Below are 21,642 nucleotides of genomic sequence, written 5' to 3'. Positions count from 1 at the left end.
GAAATCTCAGTCCAGGGGTTAAGATGAATTTATTAGCATTCATGATTTCATGTTCTAGACAGAGAAGCAAAAGGATACTTGAGATAGAACAGCGTGCAGGGATTGACGTTAGAGAGCGGTGGCAGGTTGAGTCAGTGCAGCGTAGCTTGATGTGGCTGAAGCAGTGAGTCACAGAGAGAAGAACTCAGACTTTGAGAAGGGTGGGGAGCAAGTCTCAGATTGATTGCAAGAGTGTCTTAAACCTATAGAAAAGACAAACATTATTTTTACATTGACTAGAGAATGACTTAACTGTACATGAGTGATACAAAACAAAATAGTTAGTTACCGGAATTCACAGTAACATTTATGTCATGTGTTGGTGTTATCAACATGTATAGAGTTTATGGGTCTGTGATCCATTTCTATGTAAAAAGCGTCCCCTACTTAAAAACTGGGGAAGAGCTAGCTTAGTCACTTGGCCTAAGCTTGCCCTGGCAGTGACAACAATGAAATGAATAGTAGCAGCAATGGTTAATACTTCCTGCTCACAACAGCAGTGTGAAGTTACAGATGAGGGAACTGAGGCAAGGAAGGTTACCGAACTTGCCAAAGGGACAGGCCTCTGTACTTGGTGGCAGGTAGGTGAATAGAAGGCAGAAGCTGAACTTGGAAGTGACCTCTATGGCAGTGGTTCTCAACCATGATCCTTTCAAAAAGAAGGAGGTATAAGCTGAGATCTACTAAATCAGGCTTGGGATGGACAGATTAAACACTTATTAGTACTTTTTGTTAACTTCTAGTAAGGCTCATGTACACCAAAGTTGAAGTCTGCAGTTCCAAAAAGTCAACCATACAGAAAGAGCTTGGTTCATAAGAAATGTGAAAGCTAATTCAATCAAATTTGCAAAATACTATGCAAAGAAGCCAGATCAATACCATTATGACAAAGATTTTATCAAACTTAGTACTTACCGCTGCTTGACTGACACTTCTGAAATTGCATACGTTTAGCCTCATGAGCATTTAAGTTTGGAAGAGAGTCTGGAGTCCCTAGATAATTGAATTTGCTCCTTTGCTTAGGTAAGGAGAAGGGACAGGGAGAATAAGGTCTGGGAAAAGGCAACTCTTTCTCAACAGACATTTACTGTCCATTAGGTTTGTGCGAGGTACAAATTTGTGCTTTACTCCGTGGTGATACGACCATATGTAAGTAATGTCTCATCTTTTATGAGGCCGGCATTATTAGGACAAAGTTCAGAAAGGGAAGCAAATGTGAAAAACAGAATCTTCATCAACAAATATTAGCAAATAGGATCCAGCAATATATAAAAGTGGTAATACATCATGAGAAATGGGAGTTTATCCCAGGAATAAAAGGATGGTTCAAAGTTTAAAACTCAATCGATGTAATTCACCAGATTTAATCTAAAATGAAAAACTGTATGACAAATTCCATAGATGCAGATAACACATTTAAAAAAATTCAGTATCCATTCATGATAAAAAAAAAATTCTCAGAAAACTAGAAATCTAAGGAAGCCTCTTTAATCTGATAAAACCTTACATAAAATCTATGGCTTATATCATACTTAATGGTGAAAGACTGAATGCTTTCCCACTAAGATTGGGATCAAGGCTAATGTATCTCCTTTTAATCACTTCTCTTCACGAGTCAGTGTAATAAGGCAAGATAAATAAAAGTATACAAATAAGTAAGAAAATTAAAGCCACCTCTTTTTGCAGATACATAGATAGAAAATCCCAGGGTATCTAGAGAAGACCTACTAGAACTAATGAGTAGTACGTTTAGTAAATTCACAAGATATAAGGTCAATTTACAAAAATTATGTTTCTATATGCTGGCCCAAAAAAAGTTATGAAATTCTTAGGTACAAATCTAAAAAGTGTGCAAGAGCTATATGTGAAATACTTCATCAGTCTAATGGGAAAAAAGCCCAAAAAACAAATTAAGGCTTAAGTAGAGGATCTCTCCATGTTAGTGGGTTAGATTACTTAATCTGTTTTTTTAAATGTTTATTTATTTATTTATTTTGAAAGGGGTTGGAGGAGCAGAGAGAGAGAGGGAGAGAGAGAATCCCAAGCAGGCTCTGCCCTCAGCACAGAGCCCTATTTGGAGCTCGATCTCCCGAAGTATGAGATCATGGCCTGAGCCAAACTCAAGAGGTGGACACTTAACCAACGGAGCCACCCAGGTGCCCCAAGGCTCATTATTACTAAGACATTAATCCTCCCAAACTGTCGTGTATCTTTTCAATGGCAGTCATCTCCTTATCTTTTGACCTCACCATACCTGCATAATAATAAAACCTGCTTTTGGTAGCATTGACCCATGAACAGGTGTCCTGGGAGCTCAGTCCTCAGACTTCTTTCTCTACTCTCACTCTGACTGTGCCTTCACTCAGTCATGTACCTAATACCAGCTGCACAGTAATACTTACCAAAGTATAGATCCCTGTCTCCCCTTGGCACCCTACATACACTAATGCTACCACCACCCACTACCCTGTCACCTCTGTATCCTGCCTAACTTTACCTTTTCAACCTGATATGTAGAATCAAGATGAGAAATGCATTGGCATCCTTGATTTTTGAAGTGGTGCTGGATTGACCCCTACTAACTGGGAGATCAACTTCAAGTCTCCTGTACCTATGTCCCAAACCTACCTTTTGTATTCCTGACTTTTCCTAATTAGATTCTCATATTGTGCCCTTTGGGGAAGAGGAAATTAATACTGGATGAGGAAACCTTTTTTAGTATTTCTCAAAAAAATTTTATGATGGAACTTGGCATAAGTTTTGTATTAGGATCATAGGTGAAGAAAATTTCCATTTACTATTTTAAATTGTTTATATAAAAAATGCTATAAAATCAGCTGGTCTTAGTCTTGATTATTACTCATCACCCCCTCTCCCAGGGAAACACTAAGCCCTCCAAAATTTCCATTGTTTACAGAAAAGGCTTATTGTAGGTGTGGGAACAGATTGCATATTTTTATCAGAGAACATCATTATTTAAAAGTAGTACAGGAATTTTAAGAAAAACTGAACTTTTAGGCCTGGTTGTGCTAGCATTTGAAATTTGGCTGTTTCATTAAATATTAACGATTGATCCTGAAATCTTCAATATGAAATGCAAAAAAGACCATTTGTATCAATGTGGATGGAACTGGAATATATTATGCTAAGAGAAATAAGTCCAAGAAAGAAAAATACCGTATGATTTCATTCATGTATGGAATTAAAGAAACAAAACAGACGAACATAGGGGGAGGGAAAGAAAAATAAGAAAAAAACAGGAAGAGACCTCTCAAATACAGAGGGCAAACTGAGGGTTGCTGAAGGGTGTTGGGTGGGGGAAGGAGCTAAAGGGGTGATGGGCATTAAGGAGGGCCCTTGTTGGGATGAACACTGGGTGTCGTATGCAAGTGATGAATCCCTGGATTCTGCTCCTGAAATCATTGTTATACTATATGTTAACTAACTTGGATTTAAATAAAATTTAAAAATAAAGTAAAATGTAAAAATAGATATTAGTAACAACTAATTTTATTCAAATATCCTGGACCCTCAGTGAAGCCTGTCACAATCACATTTTAGTAGTATTTGGTAAATTGCCTCTGTAAGCCCAACTAGTAGCCCCAGCCTATGAAAAATTAAGTTCTCTTTAGAAGATTGAACAGGTATTTGTATTCATGACATCAAAGATCTCAAGAAAAATTGAATTCTCATTCTTCGACCATCCCACTTTTTCTTTGTCATAAGAATTTGTTTTGTTAAGCAAAACAGATATGTCCAGAATATAGATGTTATAGAAGGGACAGTGCTTGAGTGTCCAGTATGACACCTTTTTTACCCTCCTGGGATCACTAGGTATTAGATATGGTGGCGAGTGAGTCTGTGATCCTTGAGGAGCATTCCTTTTGGTAGTGTCTAGGATTTGGTATCAGTGATTTCTTAAAAAAATTTTTTTTGATGTTTATTTATTTTTGAGAGAGAGACGGAACATGAGCAGGGGAGGGGCAGAGAGAGAGGGAGACACAGAATCTGAAGCAGGCTCCAGGTTCTGAGCTGTCAGCACAGAGCACGACGTGGGGCTTGAACCCACGAACTGTGAGATCATGACCTGAGCCGAAAGTGGACAATTAACCGACTGAGACACCCAGGCGCCCCTGGTGTCAATGATTTCTAAGGAAGAAAAATTTCAAATCTAGCCCAGGAAATATTTCTGTAAGAGAAAGTTCCTGAAGTTTCCTTGCCTGACAGCAAGTATGGAACCAACTCTGGGTTGTCCCTGGGGAATATGAGCTGTGGTATCATCAGCTGACTTCTCAGGTTGGTGGAGGAAAGAGCTCCTCTTTCTACTCAAGACTCCTTCTTCTCACTGGGCTATGGGTCCTATATCTCCGTGGAGACTTCCCTTTCCTGCTTTCTCCATCTCTCTCTGTTGGCTACTCACCTTCAGCAAACAAACGATTCCCTCAATCATAATAACAAGAAACCAACCTACCTTTGATCTTATTTCCTCTTCTAGTTACTTCTCCATCCAGCTTATTTGCTTTATAGCCAAAGTTCATAACCCTCAGCACAAAACAAAAACTCTTTAACAGTATCAAATGAGGCCCTGATTAGTCTGGCCTTGGCTCTGTCTCCTGCCATTTCCCACTTCCTGGTCCCGATAACCCTGCTGTAGTTTCAGGGCCACTCATTATGCATCAGAATCTCACCCTGGCTATCCCTTCTCCCAAAAAGCGGCCTCTGACAATTATAGATCAGGTTAAGTGGCTCCCTTGTGTTGGCAAAGGATCTTAAATACGGATTTTGCTAAACCCACTGAATGTTTTATTTTGTTATCATACATGTGTTGTGCTGGGCATCTCCTGTTTGTTGTGGGATCATGTTTGAAAGATTCCTGTACAGTTTGTCTTGGTTCTGGTGTTTTCCATGCTCTTTAATTTCATCAGACTCTAACAAAAGGTGGTCTCAGGTCCATCCTGAATGTTGTATTTCCCTCTAGTTTCTCTAAACCAAATAACACAGGGCAACTTAATATCAGCTCGGCTTTGTTGGGGGGCGATGGTGGGAAGTAGTGAACAGGCCTGTCTGACATCCCCCTACAATGGACTCTGCCCTGTTAGAATTCTGATTTGGAGATAGGTGTGTTCTCCACCCTCCTTAGGTCCCGATCTAGAATATCTCTGTTCAGTGTGAAGGTCCAGGTGTTATGTGTGTATAAGAAACACCCAGACACAAATGAAACCCCTGGGAGGACAGGAATAGCATTTTATGGGAAATCTGGCTGAGGCCACATCTCCTGTTAGGGACCTTTGTAATGTGCAGCATGCCTGTGCTCAATATAGTGTTGGCACAGGTATGTCTGGAAGGTCATGGATAACACCTCAGCTGGCTTGGCATGTGCTACTTACGCAGTCTCCACTTCTTGAATTACTCCAAATCTTTGTACTCCAACAACCATAAAATAGACATTTCACACAGTTTCCTATAGGAGCAGTGTTTTGTGTTGTGGTAGCTCTTGGGAGCCCACATATGCTATTCAGTAGTGAGACCTAGATGGATAGACAGAACATGTGCATTTTTGAAGTTGTATCAACATGCAAATGTAAAGTGGTAGTATTTGGATACTATTTCTGTAATAGAATGCTTCCAGTTTTCCACCCTGAAATACCAGGAAACTTCTTCCAGGTAAAAATAAAGCAGGATTTTCTAACTCCAAGGTGGTGTTGGTTGCTCTTGAATCTTAAGGCACAAAATGTTTTGGTAAAATCTGGTTGAGGAATGTGAGTTCTGTCTCTTATATAGAAGATGTATGGCAAGCTTTATTATTTATTTTAATAGTTTATTTTTGAGAGAGAGAGAAAGAACATGAGGCAGGGAGGGACAGAGAGACAGGGAGTGAGAGAATCCCAAGCAGGCTCCATGCTGTTAGTACAGAGTCAAACACAGTGCTCAATCTCAACAGTGAGATCATGACTGGAACTGAAATCAAGAGATAGATGCTTAACCGACTCAGCTACCTGGGCACCCTTAGCAAGCTTTATTTTTAAACATTTTTTAATGTTTATTTATTTTTGAGATAGAGACAGAGCATGAACGGGGGAGGGTCAGAGAGAGAGAGAGGGAGACACAGAATCTGAAGCAGGCTCCAGGCTCTGAGCTGTCGTCACAGAGCCCGACGCGGGGCTCGAACTCACAGACTGTGAGATCATGACCTGAGCCAAAGTTGGAGGCTCAACCGACTGAGCCACCCAGGCACTCCCTTTTTTTTAATTTTTTGTTTTGAATGTTTATTTATTTTTGAGAGAGTGACAGAGCATGAACGGGGGAGGGTCAGAGAGAGAGGAAGACATATTTTTAAAAAACCTAATTAAGGGAGCCTGGGTGGCTCACTTGGCTAAACATCTGACTTTGGCTCTGGTCATGATCTCATGGTTCGTGGATTCGAGCCCCAAGACTGGAGCCTGCTTTGGATTCTGAGTCTCCCTCTTTCTCTGCCCCTCCCCCACTCATACTCTCTCTCAAATAAACATAAATTAAAAAAACAAAAACCTAGTTGGAATAATCTCAAATCCATTATACTAATTTTCACGAAGGAATTCTCACTAAGGGAATTTTGGGAAGTCCTGCACAGGTACCAGTTAAATCCAAGTTGTTAGAAATTATCTTGAGCCTGACTGGTATAAAACAAATTCCATTGCCCAGATAACAGGCCCTGTGTGATCCCTCCTAAGACTCTTTATTGGAACTCAACACGTGATGACTATTTAACCCTCAGAGCTGAGAGTTTGTGTTGGGAGACATTCTTGGGTGGAGACTTCCTGTTCTTTGCTACTGCAGGATGAATTGTGCAAATGATTGTCAAATAGTTGGCTGGGTTGGAAACTGTCACTAAGTCTACACCAATTATTTGTTAGAGGAAGATGAGGAGGTGGGGGTGATCCTCACCTTTATTGCTATTACTTCACTTAAGAGATTTTCAGAGTCACTAGATCTTTGGTATTTGAATTAAGAAAGTCATTGTTGAATTTGAATGAATAGCAGGTCACTGAAAGACAGAATTGCTGCAGGGAGCTGGGAGAATGATAGAGCAGCTAAGGGAAAGTGTTCTTCAGTATAAGCAGGGTTCTTCAGCTGCACCAACCATAGATAACAAGCTAATACCTTGTGCAGCAGTTGTCCCAGGATGGTGATTCGTAGCAGAGCCTTTCTTGAAGTTGCTGGTACTCAGTTCATTTATTCAACAGTTATATACGGAATACCTCTTAGGTACTAGGTTGTGTTCTAAGTGTTGGGGGATGTAACCGTGAACAAAACAGAAGTCTGTATTCCCATGGAGCCTATAGTCTAGTAGGGGAGGACAGACATTTCATAAATAAACAGATTTATGTGGTTAGAGGTAGAAAACTTTATGAAGATACATAAAGTAAGAAATGAGGGATATCGATATGGGTCAGGAAAGGCCTCTTCAAGAAGCTGAGAGACCTCGAGGACGTGAAGGCATACGTGAGGTGATATCTGAGGGAAGTGTTCTAGGGGAACAGTGCAAAGATTCTACAGGGTAGCCAGTGCAGAGGTCTAAGGCGGAAGCATTGAAGGCGAAGCAAGTGTGAAGAGAGGGAGAAGTGTCAGCCAATGTCAAGACTTGTGTGTTATACTGAGGGACATGGAGAGTCATTGGAGGATTTTGAGCAGAAGAGGAACATGATCTAATTTACATATTAACATGACCACTCTGGCTCCTGGGTGTGGGTAAGAGATCTGGTGCCTGGGACAACAGAGGTGGTGGTGATAGAGGTGGTAAGAAGTGGTCAAATGGGAGGTACACCTTGAAGATAGAGCCAGTGGGATTTTAGGATGCCTACAGTGTGGAGTACAAGAGAGCAGGGATCAAGCATGACTTACAGCTGGGGGGATGGGGTTGTCATTGATTAAGGTGAGGAAGATTGTAGAGAGGGCAGGGATTGGATTGGTTTGGTTTTGTTTTCGGTGGGGACTGGGTAGAATGATCATGTGTTCTGTTGGATGGTTAAAGGGACAAAGGCAGCTTTTGCTATTCCTGTGTCCTCATCTTGGCACCCTTAGATACTGCAGACCTCTAAAACTTCTGAGGACATCTGCCCACAGTAGCAGGACTCAGTACTTTCTGTTGGAGAATTACTGGGCCTGGCTTAAGTTGTTGGTAAGGAGCAACGTTGAGAAGCAGCCATGGGAATTCATAAATTTGTAGTGCGTGATGGGCCTGAGCTTCCTGCTGGCCCAAGCACTCTGGGATGGGTCTTCCTTCCTGGGGTCACTCCCTTTCTCTTTCTGTCTCCTGTCACTTGTCACTGCCATTACCTGCTGATTCTAGCCAGGGTTTCTTTGCTTCCCATCTCTAAGCACTGACAAACCACACAGAGCTTCTCTCTTCCTCTTCTGTACACTGATCGCTTTTCATAATAATGGGAAACCGTACAAGTATTACAGTAGATTCTTTTCTTTATTCTCCCTTGCCCTGTTTCATTATCTGTTTTAATTTGATGTGTGAGAACTTTGTCCTCACTGGGTTGCACTAACCTGTATTTACACACGTAAAATCAGAATTTGTCTTATTTCATAAAAATACATTTGCTAGGCAAAGAGAGTCTGGTATTTCTGGGCATTTTGGCATAGAGCTGGGGAGGGAACATAGTGGTGAGGAATGAGAGGAAGTGGTGAGGAAGGAGAGTGGTTAGGTGTTACCATTCCCTCTTTCTTCTTTTTTTCTTTTTTTCCTTTTTTTTTTAAATTTAATTTTACCCTTCCCTCTTTCTAAGCTCTTCCACTGTTGGCCTGTTACTACCAGACCTGCTCCTAAGACCTTTCTCTGTGCCATGTCAGATGCAGGTGCCTGATGGTATAGGAGGTGGTGGGGGGATGGGGCCGATTAGCATGAAAGGAAGAGTATTTCTGAATTCTAGAGCTTTCAGTAGGCAGTGGGGTAATCCCTGGTTTGGACTCTAAGAAGAGCAGGACCAGGTCTGAGTTATAGAAAGATAATCCCAGTATCTATAGCAGATTGGGCACAAGAGGAGAAGCCAGAGACAAAAAAAGTTGGCTAGAAGATAAGAAAAGTTTGTGCAAGAGAAGTAGAGGGCTTCTACTTCCCTTGTCAGTGAGGCTTAACAGGGGGAACTGAAGGAAACAGAGGGAATGGCCACAGAGTGAGCATGGAGCTGAGTCGTGAGAGGTGCTTGTAGAACCAGTGAAGGCAAGAGGCAATAGAAGTACAATGGAAGTTATGTTGACTTCAAGGAGCCTGTAAGATCCCCAAGTGGGTGAAAATAAGGTTCCTGGAATTGCTTCCCACTGCCCCTTGGAAGGCAGATGATAAAAAAAGGTGAGCTCACAGGAGGTACAGGGGCTGGAGAAAGACTTGGGAGCTCTGGTCACAAATCGTGGTGTTGTGGTGATAACAACGGGATTAGGGCTGCAGGACAGTTCCTGGGAGGTCATCTATCTGTCTTTCTTACACATATTTCCCACACATATTTCTTAAACAATTTTTGTCGGGGGCCCCCGGGTGGCTCAGTTAGTTAAGTGACTTTTGGTCACAGCTCAGGTCATGATCTCATGGTTTGTGAGTTTAAGTCCCGCATCGGGCTCTGCCCTGACAACGCAGAGCCTGTTTTGGATTCTCTGTTTCTCTGTCTCTCTCTCTCTCTGTCTCTCTCTCTCTCTCTCTCTCTGCCTCTCTCTTTCTTTCTTTCTCTTCTTCTTTCTTTCTCAAAAATAAATAAATAGACATTAAGAAACAAACAAACAAACCTCATTTTGCCAAGGTATGTTTTGTGCTGGAAGAATGACGATAGGTAGTTCTGCTCCTGAACAGGGACTCGATTATTTGTCAATAAGCCGGCAATGGCTCAGCCATTACTCATGAAACAGCCATTATCACACACATAAGAACTTGCCTTGGAATTTTGAGTTCCTTTCAGCAGTTTGCTGAAAACACCTTCATGACGGAATCTGTGCTGGTGCAAAATACCTCATGCCTGTGAACTAATCATTGAGCTATGTGCTGGGGTCTGAGAAACATGAGCTGGCATGACCAGCCCCTGCTTCACTGCAGGTGTAGACGGGTGCCGAAGCCCTTGCTTGGTGCTCTTGTGCCCAGTGCGTTTGGCTCTTAATTTCCTGTCACATATGTTCAGTCACCTCAGCGTAATCATAGAAACCTGGTTTGTTGGCTTAGGTTATAAAGGGTTACGAGTCTCTTCTCAGTATAACTTCGTGTATGTGGAAACCTTGTGAATAGATCATTTTAATAATGGAGTTCATTGTTCCAGGTATTCATTATCAGGGTAACTTGCTTTTTTGGGAGTAAGGGAAGTTAGAATGCTCAGTTCCCACTGTTTTTAGTAGGCAGGTTATTAGCTAACATTTCAAACACTTTGCAGCACAGGTAATTAAGTTACTTGACAACATCAACACCGCTTCGTACCTGTATCATGCAGTTCTTGTAAAGGTGGTAGTTTTTCATTCACTGCTCTGATTTAGAGGGTTGTTTTTTTTTTTTTTTTTTTCCTATAAAAGGTTTTAAAAACGTAGAAACAGGAAGCCAATGCCAGAATTGATCCGACTCGCTTTTCCCTTCTTAAAGAGCTTCTCCTTAGCCCTCCTGCCCTGCGAGGCAAGTGCTTAGGCTGGCCCACTGCAGTTTTCAAGATTGAAATCAATCATTGGATTGCCGTTCTGATAACACTGCCCTGCAGGGCAATTACCACCAATCCCTCCAAATCCACAGAATGTGGTGAAAGGGATTGCTGTGGAAATAGATCTGGGAGACAATTACATATATTCAGTTGGCATTAATTTTTTTCTTTGACCAAACAGGAAGAAAAAAATTTCATTTTATAAAGTTTGCTTTAAGTAGATAATTTTAGTACACCTGAAACTGGTGTAATATTGTGTCAAATATACTTCAATTAAAAAAGGAGTAGGTAATTATATGTGTTAGTATATACATTTATGTGGTGAAAATGTTTTCACAAATTACCTTGCAAAGGTGATTTTCCTAAACAAACTGATCTTATACTATATCATATGTTGTATGTCTCTTTAGTTATTTACATATGCATATTTTTCTTGGCTTCTCAACTGGGCTTGGGTATATTAAAAAGGCGTGCCGTACTTCTGCTGCTATTGTATTCCACATAATTCCTGTCACAGTATTAGGTCTGTAATAGACCATTTCAAAACAAATCTGTTTTGGGTGAAACTCAAATGTAGTGGGAAATGCATGTTTCAGATTTTCAAAATCTGGATTTAGACTAGGAGGGAACTTCAGTACCTAACCACCTCCCATTCACATCTGCATATGCTTCGTGCATGCCCACATTTGTAAATCTATCATGTCAGGACTATTCTGTGATATCATTAGGAAACACATACTCTATCCTCGGGGTTTAATTGGTATATTATAAAGAGGTTCTTGCTAATTGAGTTTGAAGGAACAGTTGGGCTGCAACAGAGTTGTGTCCCCGGGCATTATTGACACCACGTTATTTGCATGGGTACTTTCACTAATGTATTATACAATAATGTCCTTATTTGTCATGTGTTCTCCATAACTTGGCAGATAAATTTGAGCTAAGAGTAAATTGTTCTTGGTTTTTCACAGGTCTCATCAGAAAATTGAAGACTCAGAAGAAAGCAGTGATGAAATTCTTGCTCGTCTAACGTCTGCGGTAAGGCCTTGCAGTTTCCCTGCCTAAGGGTGCAGAAAATAATGAGGGCCAGGGTCTTCAAAGGGAGGCAGTTTGGGTAGCAGTGCAGAAAGACACTTGCTCTGTGGTTGCACATCGATGTGGGAGGCCCACATCAAGGCAAAAGGAGACATGACTTTGATTTACTACCCTCAATGCAACTTCTCCAGCAAGATCATACATATATATTCCTAGTGGAAAGTTCCTGGAACCTTAGTGGAGGCGTGATAGTTGATTTTTAAAATATAGTATGACTTAACCTAGGGAATGTTGTGACCTGTTGCACAAAGGAGAAAAGACGACAGGTTTCATTAGAAAAAAAAAAAAAAATTACCTCAACCAACAAAAGGTTGGTTTCTAATGTACTAGGTTGCAACATTTTCATTGTTCTCTAAAGCCACTAATCAGAGTGGGTAATTGCCTTGTTAGTTGAAGAAAAGGTCATGCATGCCCTTCTTAACACAAAAAGCAAGCTGTGGTTGCTGATCACTGAGTCCTAGTTTTTGACAGGCTCTAGTAATCCTATCTGTTAAAGTCTTTATCATTGGTTTGACTTTCTGGAAATGTTTCTAGCCTTCCCAAAGATTCTTTAGTTGTGCTTTAGCTGCATTATTGAAATGGTAATTGCCGAAAATTATGCTGGATTATGTACATGGATGAAACTGATCTTTCACAGAGTTTTATACACCAGGCCTTAGCATCTATGCACACAGCTTGAAAGTTGAAAGTTGCCTTTCCTACTGTTCTGGAATATAGCTTAAAAAAGTAGTTTTTGACTAAATACAGTGATGGTAGTGTAAAAACTTCATGTGAAATGGAATCTTGAAGCATGTTAAAAAGATTTAACATGACCTTTGCCATTTTTATTTAAACTTTCTTTATTATGGTATAATTGACATACGATGTTACATTAGTTTCAGGTGTATAACCTAATGATTTGATATTATATATATATATAGAAAAATGATCACCACAATAAGTCTAGTTAACATCCATCACCATCTATAGTGACAGAATATTTTTTTGTGTGTTGTGGACTTTTAAGATTTGCTCTCTTAGCAACTGTTCATATCCAGTAGTCACCATGCTGTATAGTACATCCCATGACATATTTATTGTATAACTGGAAGTTTGTACCTTTTTTTTTTTTAAGTTTATTTTGAGAGAGAGCGTGAGCAGGGGTAGGACAGAGAGAGAGGGAGAGAGAGAATCCCAAGCAGGCTCTGCCTTGTCAACGCAGAGCCTGATGTGGGGCGCAAACTCACAAACCACAAGATCGTGACCTGAGCTGAAACCAAGTGTCAGATGCTTAAGTGGCTGAGCCATCCAGGTGCCCTGGAAATTTGTACCTTTTGACTCCCTTTACCTGTTGTTCCCACCCCCGAATTTCTCACCTCTAGCAACCACCAACCTGTTCTATGTATCTATGAGCTTGTTTTTGTTGTGCTGTTATTGTTTTTCGGTTACACGTATATGTGAGATCCCATGCTATTTCTCTTTATCTGATTGATTTCACTTAGTAAAATGCTTCAAGTTCCATCCATGTTGTCACAGATGGCAAGATCTCATTCTTTTTTATGGCAAAGCAGTATTCCATTGCATGTAGATACCACATCTATTTTAGCCATTCATCCATCAGTGGGCACGTAAGTTATTTCCATATCTTGGCTATTGTAAATAATGCTGCAGTGAACTTAGGGGCGCACATATCTTTTAGTGTTTCTGTGTTCTCTGGATAAATACCCAGAAATGGAATTGTTGGATCATATGGTAGTTCTATTTTTAATCTTTTGAGGTACCTCCATACTGTTTTCCAAAGTGGCTATGCCAATTTACATTTCTGTGAGCAGTGCACAACAGTGCCCTATTCTCTATATCCTCTCAACATTTGTTATTTCTTGGTTTTTTGGTTTTTTTTTTTTTTTTTATGATAGCTGTTCTGAGAGGTATGAGGTAATATCTCACTGTGGTTTTGATTTGCATTTCCCTGACGATTAGTGACGTTGAGCATCTTTTCAATTACCTGTTGACCATCTGTTTGTCTTACTATTCAGGTCTTCTGCCCACTTTTAGTTGGATTGTTTGGTTTTTTGCTGTTGAGATGTATGTGTTCTTAATATATTTTGGTAGATATGTGACTTATAAATATTTATCAGATATAGACTGTAAATATTTTCTCCTATTCAGTAAGTTGCCTTTTCATTTTGTTGGTTTCCCTTTGCTATGCAGAAGGTTTTTAATTTAACAGTTCCACTTAATGATTTTTGCTTTTGTTGCTTTTGCTTTTGGTATTATATCCAAAAAATCATTGCCAATACCAATGTCAAGGGAGTTACTGCCTATATTTTCTTCTAGGAATTTTATGGTGTTTCAGGCCTTACAGTCAAGTCTTTAATCTGTTTTGAATTGAATTTTGTGTATGATGTAAGAAAGTGATCTAGTTTCTTTTGCATGCAGCTGTCTAGTATTTCCAGCACCATTTATTGAGGAGATCATCCTTTCTTCATTGTATATTCTTTGTTGTACATTAATTGACCATATATGGATTGGTTTATTTAAGCTCTTTATTCTCTTCGTTTGATCTGTGTGTCTGTTTTTATGCCAGTACCATAGTGTTTTGATTACTATAGCTTTGTCAATAGTTTGAAAGCAGGGAGCATGATGACTCGAGGTTTGTTCTTCTTTCTCAAGATTGCTTTGGCTTTTTAGGGTCTTCTGTGGTTTCATAGAAATTTCAGAATTGTTTGTTCTTATTTCTGTGAAAAATAGCATTGGAATTCTGACAGGGATTACACTGAATCTGTAGATTATGCAGTTTAAAATATTGACCAAAGAGGAGTGCCTGTTGTGTGCAAAATCATTATAGCCATCTGTTTAAAAAGCACTCACTATGGACCAGATACTATGTCAAACATTGTGTTTGTTTGTACATACACATACATACACATTCTGTTCAACTTCACAACAACCCTACGAAATAGGTGGCATTATCCCTGTTGTATAGATAGGAAAGCTTGTAGAGGTTAAGTAACTTGCCCAAGGTCACTCACTTAAAAAGGAGCAAAGCCAGGATCTAAAGTTGGAATTTTCTACTTCCTAGTTAAGTTTTCTTAACTACTATGCCTCATTTTCTTGGTAATGTAATATATTATTGGGATAGTTGCAGAAGCAGCAAATATATGTAATGTTTCCTACAGCCATACCAGGAAGACAAACACAGAGTTAAGGTACAAAGCAGTTGGCATTTGAGTACTGAATAGAGTGGTGTATAGATAGTAGATTCAAGAACAGTAACAGAAAGCTTCATTGACGAGACTTGAACTACCATTGAAGACAGTCAGGGTTTGAACATGTGGTAATTAGGAAGATGTATACTCTAGCAGTGGGGTTTATTGTGTGCAGGTGGAGGGATGAGAAAGTAGAAAGGGAGAATACTGAGACGCCAACTGGCTGGAGAAGAAAGTCCCAGCTAAGAAAAGTGAAAGACATTTTGAACAACAGATTAGCATTATGGAATAGACATTTAAGAAAAAAGAAAGATGACAGACACCTGTCTCAGTTGATAGAACATGAGACTCTTGATCTCAAAGTTGTGAGATCAAGCCCCCAGGTTGGGTGTAGAGCTTACTTTAAAAAAAAAAAAAAAAAAAGAGGGGCGCCTGGGTGGCGCAGTCGGTTAAGCGTCCGACTTCAGCCAGGTCACGATCTCGCGCTCCGCGAGTTCGAGCCCCGCGTCAGGCTCTGGGCTGATGGCTCGGAGCCTGGAGCCTGCTTCCGATTCTGTGTTTCCCTCTCTCTCTGCCCCTCCCCCGTTCATGCTCTGTCTCTCTCTGCCCAAAAATAAATAAACAGTGAAAAAAAAAAAAAAAAAAGAAAAGAGGATGAGTTGAAGAGGGGAGACTGAAAGGCTGACAAAAACCTACTTTATTGTGGTATTTGTGGGAACCGAAAGAAAAATGAGTTCAAAAGCAACCACAGAGAATTTTTAAAAAATCAGTAGGACTAGGTAAGGTGGAAGAGGATTCAGAATGAATGTAAAAGTGATGATAATCGTAGGAAATTGAGTAAAATACTTGGAAGGAAACATACAGAATTTGGACATACTGAGTTTGAGGACATAGAAATATAAAATATATAAATATGCAAGAAATACCTGGACATGTGAATCTGGAGCTTAGAGAGGTTGGGGCTAAGTTACAAGAACCAGTCCAGAGAGGTTGTCATTTGAAGAGCAGGGTGGGAGGTAGGGTCTTGGGGAGCATCCACGATAATAGGAAGATGAGAGGACCATGAGAGAGAAATAACTGAAGGGTTATACCATGAAAATAAAATTCAAGGGTGCCGCTCAGGGTGCCTTGGTGGCAGTCGGTTAAGTCTCCCACTTCAACCCAGGTCATGATCTGAGTTTGAGCCCCACATTGAGCTCTGTGCTGACAGCTTAGAGCCTGGAGCCTGCTTCAGATTCTGTGTCTCCATCTCTCTCTCTGCCCCTCCCAGCTTGTGTTCTGTCTCTCTCCCACTCAAAAATAATAAACATTAAAAAAAATTTTTTTAAAAAAGAGAGCCTCTGAAAAGGTGGGATAGACAGCAAAGCATTACTAAATATTTGGTTGAAGTGATCTTACTGGAATAATCTCCAAGCTAAAAGATTGAATGGATTGAGGTAAGGTATAGGGGTAGTGGTAATTAGCGATGAGAATGAAGGACAGAGAAGAAAATTTCATCTCTTAAATCCATGGGTCATTGGTCTAGGATAGTGAAAATATCATTGAACTGAATTGAGGACCTTGATTCTTAATTCTTCCAACAATGTGTCATTGGTTAAGTGGTTGGACTGGACCATATCTAAGTCTAAAAGTCCTCCATGCATTGTATAAGCCTTTATGAAGGAACCATTGTGCCTCATGTCTTCACAATGTAGTCATTCCTGTTGTCAGTGGTATCAAAACTTTGTTACATAGGTGCAGACACCATGTAGGAAGGAGAATATTATGTACATCAGTTCTCTTCCACCGTAACCCCCAAACACATTAAAGAGCAAAAGTTGACATGCAATGTGGAATTGTTAATATGCTCTCAAGGGTTTGTGTCTGGGGGTATTACAAAGGGGGTGGTAATCTCCAGCAGTACAATTTTCTGTGCTGTTTTATTCTCTTGTTATCAAACTTGAGAGCTTTGTATAATGTGGTCTTATAAGAAATCGTTCATTTCTTTAACCCCCAGTAGTTTATTATTCCACCTTCGGTTCATCAAGGGAAAGGTCCCGTCCTCTAAAAAAAACAATACCTACCCTGATATTCTACCCTGGAAGAAAATCTCACAAGTCAGTTTTTATATTAAAGGACATAAGAAGACAGTGCATATGTAGAAATAAAATTGTCATGATGACTCAGTCAGATTTACAGTTGTTAAATTTCCATAAACATGAAGGATAAAAATGTTCTAGCCATGTTTCTGGTGATTTCAGGAAAGAGCTACTCTCCCAAGTACCTAACATCCCAAAACCTTAACAGTAAGACTCTGTAAGAGGTTTTCAGTTGAGGGGAAAAGAACATGGCTCGAGTAGACTCGTTGCAATTATAGAATGTCTCCAGAAACACTCTGGGCATTATTATCGGGAAGAGTTTCCCTGTTTGTACATATGGTTTCTGCCTCAGCACCTTAGCTGCTTTCTGATATCTTCTGACCCTACAAACTTTTGATAACTTGAAAACCTTTTCTTTCTCATTTACTGTGAGTCTCTGTTGGTTTGATAAAGCTGAACAACTAAAAAGAGCCCTTGAATTACAACCTACCTACTCCTATCCTTGAAGTTCTCAGCATTATGTTATTTTATTTTTAAACGTGAATTCTAACAGTGTTCATGACAAAAGCATCAGAATTGATGATACAGCTTTTATGTTTGTTACAATCCAGGGTAAACTAATGTAGGGGAGAATTTATAGTGAATTAAGTATGGGTGTGAAAGCCATAGTTCTTAGGATGTAAATTTATGAAGTAAGCTAAATTTTGAGAAGAACCAAGAGTACTTGGAAATGTTCAAAGACAGGAAATGGAAACATGAGCATCCTTGAGTAAGAGATAAAGCTGATTCTAGGCTTCTATCTCTTACTTAAGACCAACATCCAAAACAACCCTACTAGCTGTTTCTCTTATCGTTAGATAATTTTCATGATGGAAATTGTAGAGATAAGAAAACACAAATTGAGTGAAATTTGTGATTTTTGTTCACACAGTCTAATTGTCAAGGCACTGAAGTATGCAAGTTAGGCTAGGTTGTGAATTATGTATATTAGATGCCTGGTTTGGTGGTATGGTTACTTAGGTGGCTCTTACAAAAGGAGAGGGGGCATGTGGGTGTGGTACTCTGTGCTGCTTGGTCCTGAAGTCAGCCATCACTTAGATGTGAAAAAGAACAGGGTTGAGTGTCTGCAATAAAACATTAACCTGGTGGTGGTAGTGATGGAGGGTTTGTGGCCATATCTTGAGAGATGAATTAAAATTACAAATCAAGTGTTGCAAGTTTAGGAAGAGAGATCATAGAGTGAAGGACAAATCTAAAACTCTGGGACCGTTAACTATACACTCTTACTACCTTGTAGTCCTTCTCAGAGCTGATTTAGTTTATCATTCTTACCAGTTTAGATGGTTTCTCTGTATGTTTCTACTCTATCCATTTGTTCATTTTCTTCAGTTCATCCAACTTTATCCTAAAAGCTCTGCATATGATGCTTTTTTTTTTTTTTTTTTTTTTTTGGAGAGAGAGGAGAGAGAATGAGCATATGTGCATGAGTAGGGGAGGGACAGAGGGAGAGAGAACCTTAAGCAGGCTTCCTGACATGGTGCTCAATCTCACAACAGTGAGATCATGACCTCAGCTAAAATCAAGAGTTGAGGCCTTTAAGCACTGACCTACCCAGGCACCCTACATATGATGCTTTTAATGGAATTTCTAAATTCCTTTCATAGGGTCTTCAGGTACAGTATCATTCTCTGAGAAATACACTGAGCTGAAAAAAAAAAAAAAAAATCTCACCAACCAAACCCAATTATAAATGGAGTGTCTGCTAAAAGTTCTAGAAGACCAAGCAAATGAAGCGCCCCCCCCATCCCCCGCCCTCCAAGCAAAAATTCATGCTAGGATATATAATGTTGGGTGTAAAGTTTAGAGAAAAAGAAACCTGCTATGAACTTTCTTTTTACAGGAACAAAAAACATGGTTTTAACTGACTGCTTGTCACTGTCACGAAAACATTTTTCCCTGCTCAGTGTCCAGAAGTTGTGACTTAATGCCATCAGTTTTCACATCACCTGTGAACTTGTTCTCACATGATTTCTAGCATTCTTTGTAGTTTAAGTCTTGTTTTCACTTTTTCTTCATTTTGGATCCTGCTTTCTAGGTAGAACAGACCTAGTTGAGTCTCATTCACTAAGACCTGCACCTAACTCGGGCCTTTGTCTGATTCTTCTCCCAGTTTGTCTTTTCCTTAGAGTTCTTGGGAAAATACTTGTTATGGAGGTACAAGGAACTGGGTCTTAATGAACAGGCAGTTGTCTGTATCATCAAGTACCAATGGAACTCAAGGATGCAAACTTTTCGAGATGGTCTGCTGGCTCTTTCCTTCCTTTGCTGTTGCCTATTCTTATGTTCTACTTTTGCACATTTGGATCTCCTCTCCTTTGCCATGTCCAGTCTTTCAACCTGAAGCGTCAGTCTTTTTCTATAAGGATGTGCCTTTCACAGGCTTTGGGAAGCACGTGATGTGGTTAGGATTCCTTCTGTTCATACTTGAATCTGCACGTTGGGTTTGGTACATTGGAGAAATTCCCTTTTAAACAGTAGTGTCCGGAAGATAACAGTGACAACTTTTTCATTGGAAACTTTAAAAATGGTACCAGTTGAGGGAGCAGAAGTAGCACGGGATCTGGTTTTGAGGAGTCTTTAGAAACTTGAATTTTGGAGATCTACTTAAGAGACTGTTGCCAAGTTAACAAGGTTTGGGAATAATCTTAGGCTAGTGAGAGTGGGGAGATTAAGTCACATTTAATACATGATAAGCACAATCCAGTGATGATTTTTACCATATTTAGAAATAGATTTTTTAAAACACTCAAATGCTAGCTTCCATTCACCCTGTTTTCCTGGCTATCTGCCTCTTCCTTTCTGGGGAATGGAGGAAATGGAGTGTAGTTAATCTCCCTTTTCTTAGTCTATCAGGGACTTGAGCGGGCGTGTTGCTCAGAGAATAAAAAAGTAAGTTAATCCCCCCGGGAATGACTAACGTTCTGTCTGGCTGCTACAGAATCGTGAACATCTTGTTACCTTATATTTCTTATCTGTAGGGAACATAAATTCCTATTTGGAATCATTACCTTGGCTCCAATGGTTCCAGGGGTTTAAGAGTTACCGTGTGATTTGGGAAAGCCAAGTAGATTGAATTTTGAGAAAAAGTGTCAAATGAGGCCCTAGAAGGCAGACCTGATTTCAAATAACATCAAAAAGGCACCAGAGGAACTTATAGCACATATCTGGCATGGTATTTTCATTGTTCTTGTCATTTACAAGAAGCCGAGGGACTTGTTAGTACCTTCCCTCACTGTTCTTTAGAACTACCCTCATCAGCTAGAGTGTCCAAAGGGCCTTGGGCTGTGGATGGTAGGTCTCTCGGATCACTTGGACACCTAGTAAAGCTCCTTCCGTTTTCCTCAGGTAGGATCTCAGTGACATTTCACTAACCCATGACTGTCAATATTTTTTTTAAGATTTTTTTTTAAAGTTTATTTATTCACTTTGGGAGAGACAGCACATGTGGGGGAGGGGCAGAGAGAGAGAAGGAGAGAGGATCCCAGGCAGGCTTTGCACCATCACTGCAAAGCCTGATGTGGGGCTTGAACTCACCAACAGTGAGATCATGACCTGAGGTGATGACGGACTCTTAAGCGACTGACCACCCAGGTACCCCCATGACTCAATATTTGAACAGATAGCCAAATGATAGATTCCTATCCTATGTCAATAAAAATGCTTATGTGTTTTATATCTATTGCATATCAGAATGGTTTTCTTCATCCTGGGAATAAATCCCTAAATGCCACATGTACACACACACACACACACACACACACACACACACCAACTTTTAACGTTAATTACTAAGTTATCTCTGTTTCCAAAGAAACCATCTGTGCATACTCAGATTATATGGTACTCTCATTTAACACTAGCCTTGAGAATTTGGTTTTGATAAGCAGCATAATACATGCTGTTTCACCTATCGAAATGATGCCAGTGAGGGAACATTGATTTAAAAGCATTTGTTCAGAAAGTGTGAGTGTATAGAACCCATTCAAGAATAAAAGAGGTCTCAACAAATCCCTGTGAATAGGAGTAAAGTGTGTGCGTTTGTATGTGTGTGCATGTGTGTATTCATGTATATTATGGTATTGGGGTATCTCTTGCCAAGATGAATGAAATCATTTTGATATGCAAAACACACAGAAGACATTTTTAATTGACAAGGAATAGAAATACACTATTCAGCTATCGATTTGTATATTGACACTCATGTGTTTGTAAAGTGTTACTGTGAAAACTTATCTGAGGGAAGCTGAAAGAGTTTTAAAAGAATGATCCATGAACATTTCATCTTGGACTGCAACTTCATGCATTTGTTTAAAATAGAACTTCTTATAGCTGCTTACATGAAATGTAGTTTTGCATCCTTAAGGCAATGTAATAGCTTCTTATAATATGTCCATACATGCAGCAGGACCAGGAGACATATAAAAAAATGAAAATTACTTGAGTTTTTGGTGGTGATGGAATAAGGTAGATTTTAACTTAATTTCTGTTATATTGTTGTAGAACTTAGTATAATGAAAGTTTATGTGAATACTG

The 21,642-nt window shown here is 39.8% G+C and overlaps 1 protein-coding gene across 1 annotated transcript in view; it reads left to right on the top strand.

The window, feature by feature from the left end:
- RAPGEF5 (Rap guanine nucleotide exchange factor 5) overlaps nt 1–21,642 on the top strand; it is a 227,518-nt gene that overhangs the window by 53,112 nt on the left and 152,764 nt on the right. Inside the window, 1 exon segment of the mRNA XM_030308087.1 lies at nt 11,660–11,726. Coding sequence (XP_030163947.1) covers nt 11,660–11,726 — 67 coding nt within the window.

The sequence above is a fragment of the Lynx canadensis genome, chromosome A2 (genome assembly GCF_007474595.2).
Source record: "Lynx canadensis isolate LIC74 chromosome A2, mLynCan4.pri.v2, whole genome shotgun sequence".
Lineage (NCBI taxonomy): Eukaryota > Metazoa > Chordata > Mammalia > Carnivora > Felidae > Lynx > Lynx canadensis.
This window is presented reverse-complemented; position numbering and strand designations above follow the sequence as displayed.